The 1,531-nt window shown below is 27.9% G+C and overlaps 1 protein-coding gene across 1 annotated transcript in view; it reads right to left on the reverse strand.

The window, feature by feature from the left end:
- Positions 1-1,531, reverse strand: part of LOC106789635 (putative uncharacterized protein DDB_G0277255) — a gene marked incomplete in the record, with an annotated part of 13,043 nt that overhangs the window by 2,934 nt on the left and 8,578 nt on the right. The window contains 2 exon segments of the mRNA XM_014754022.1: positions 1,091-1,220; positions 1,293-1,416. Of these exon segments, the coding sequence (XP_014609508.1) occupies positions 1,091-1,220; positions 1,293-1,416 (254 nt within the window).

Consider the following 1,531-nt stretch of genomic DNA (forward strand, 5'->3'; position numbering starts at 1 on the left):
CTAAATAAAATCATTTTCAATTAATTAAATATATATATATATATATATATGTACGTATAAGATGAGACAAAAGAATTAAAAAAAAAACATAGAACACGAATGTGTTGTACCGATTGAAAAAGAAAACAAAATTATGATAATAAAATGAAGATAAAAATCTAGATAAATCAATTATTCACGATTATTTTTAATTAAATACACACATATATATATATATATGTATATGTAAGACGAGGTACAAACGAATATAAAAAAATAAAAAAAATAACCACACGAATGTTGTACCGATTAAATAACATCAACGTAGCTTGCCAATTGGAACTGTGAACGGGTTGGTGAACTTTTACCTAAGTGATTTAATCCAACATAGTCTAACATTGATCCCTACAACGATGAACTAACATCAGCTATCAAGTGCCTACGAAATTCTAGAACGTTCTTCTTTTGCCTTTAGACCCGTTCGTTGAATTATTTATAAGTGATTCGATGGCAACATAAATAGCATAATCAAATAGGTGTATACTCTCTTTCTCTCTCTTTCTATCTGATCCAAACGCGTTAGCATAGAGAAAAATCTAGGCTGATTCTATGTGTTCTTTTATTTTCGTTGTTGTGGTTTTTTAACTTCCCCCATAACTCGTTAAATCAATTTTTTAAAAAGTCTTCTTCTTATCGCGCAACAACGTTAAATGAAAGATTGATTTTTCGAATTTTTTTTTTTTAAATGAACGAGATATATCAAATCAGTTCAAAAATTCGTGTGAATTACTAGAATGTATGTCAATTTTGATAACGATGTTCTTAAAAAATTTTGTGGAATTAGAGCCACATTTTAACAGTAGATCAGATTATAGAAAAGATGCATTCATTTAATGGGACAGTTTTTCGTCATTTAAAGGTGAATTAGAAAAGTATTTAAGTTTGGAAAGTGGGTACACCATACGAGCTTAAATGCACACGAATTTTTGAACTGATCTGATAGTTTCATTTAAATGAAATGAAATGAAATGAAATGACATGTGTGTGTGTGTGTGTGTTTGTGTTGTAGATTATGAGATTAATCAAATATTTTTCATTTTACAAAACATACCCGTTACTTGAGGATTGATGTTATCTAAAGAAAGATCCACCGCAAATGGATTATAAAATGATGATTTATCCGTTTGTTGATAAGGTGATGATTGTTGCAACGTCGAATATTTACCATTACCGTTCATCTCCTGTAAATTTTCATATAATTTATCGAAAAAAGTATGGGATTTTTTAATAAATATTATTTTCAATCTCTTTACCGATTGATAGGGATAACTAGTGGGTATTTTTGTTACACCAATTGGAGTATTCGGTGTTTTAACTTGATCCTGATCAACGACCCATTTCTCTGATCTTTTTCGACGTTTCGCAAATATTTCAGCACCTTAAATTAATATATCCATTGTCATTAGTTTCATTCAATATAGTCTTCATAATTATTATATATAAATTAATTATATATTTAATATTATATATAAATTAATTTAAATTTTGTATG

This window comes from Polistes canadensis, unplaced genomic scaffold (assembly GCF_001313835.1).
Source record: "Polistes canadensis isolate GaletaPanama2010 unplaced genomic scaffold, ASM131383v1 scaffold_193, whole genome shotgun sequence".
NCBI lineage: Eukaryota > Metazoa > Arthropoda > Insecta > Hymenoptera > Vespidae > Polistes > Polistes canadensis.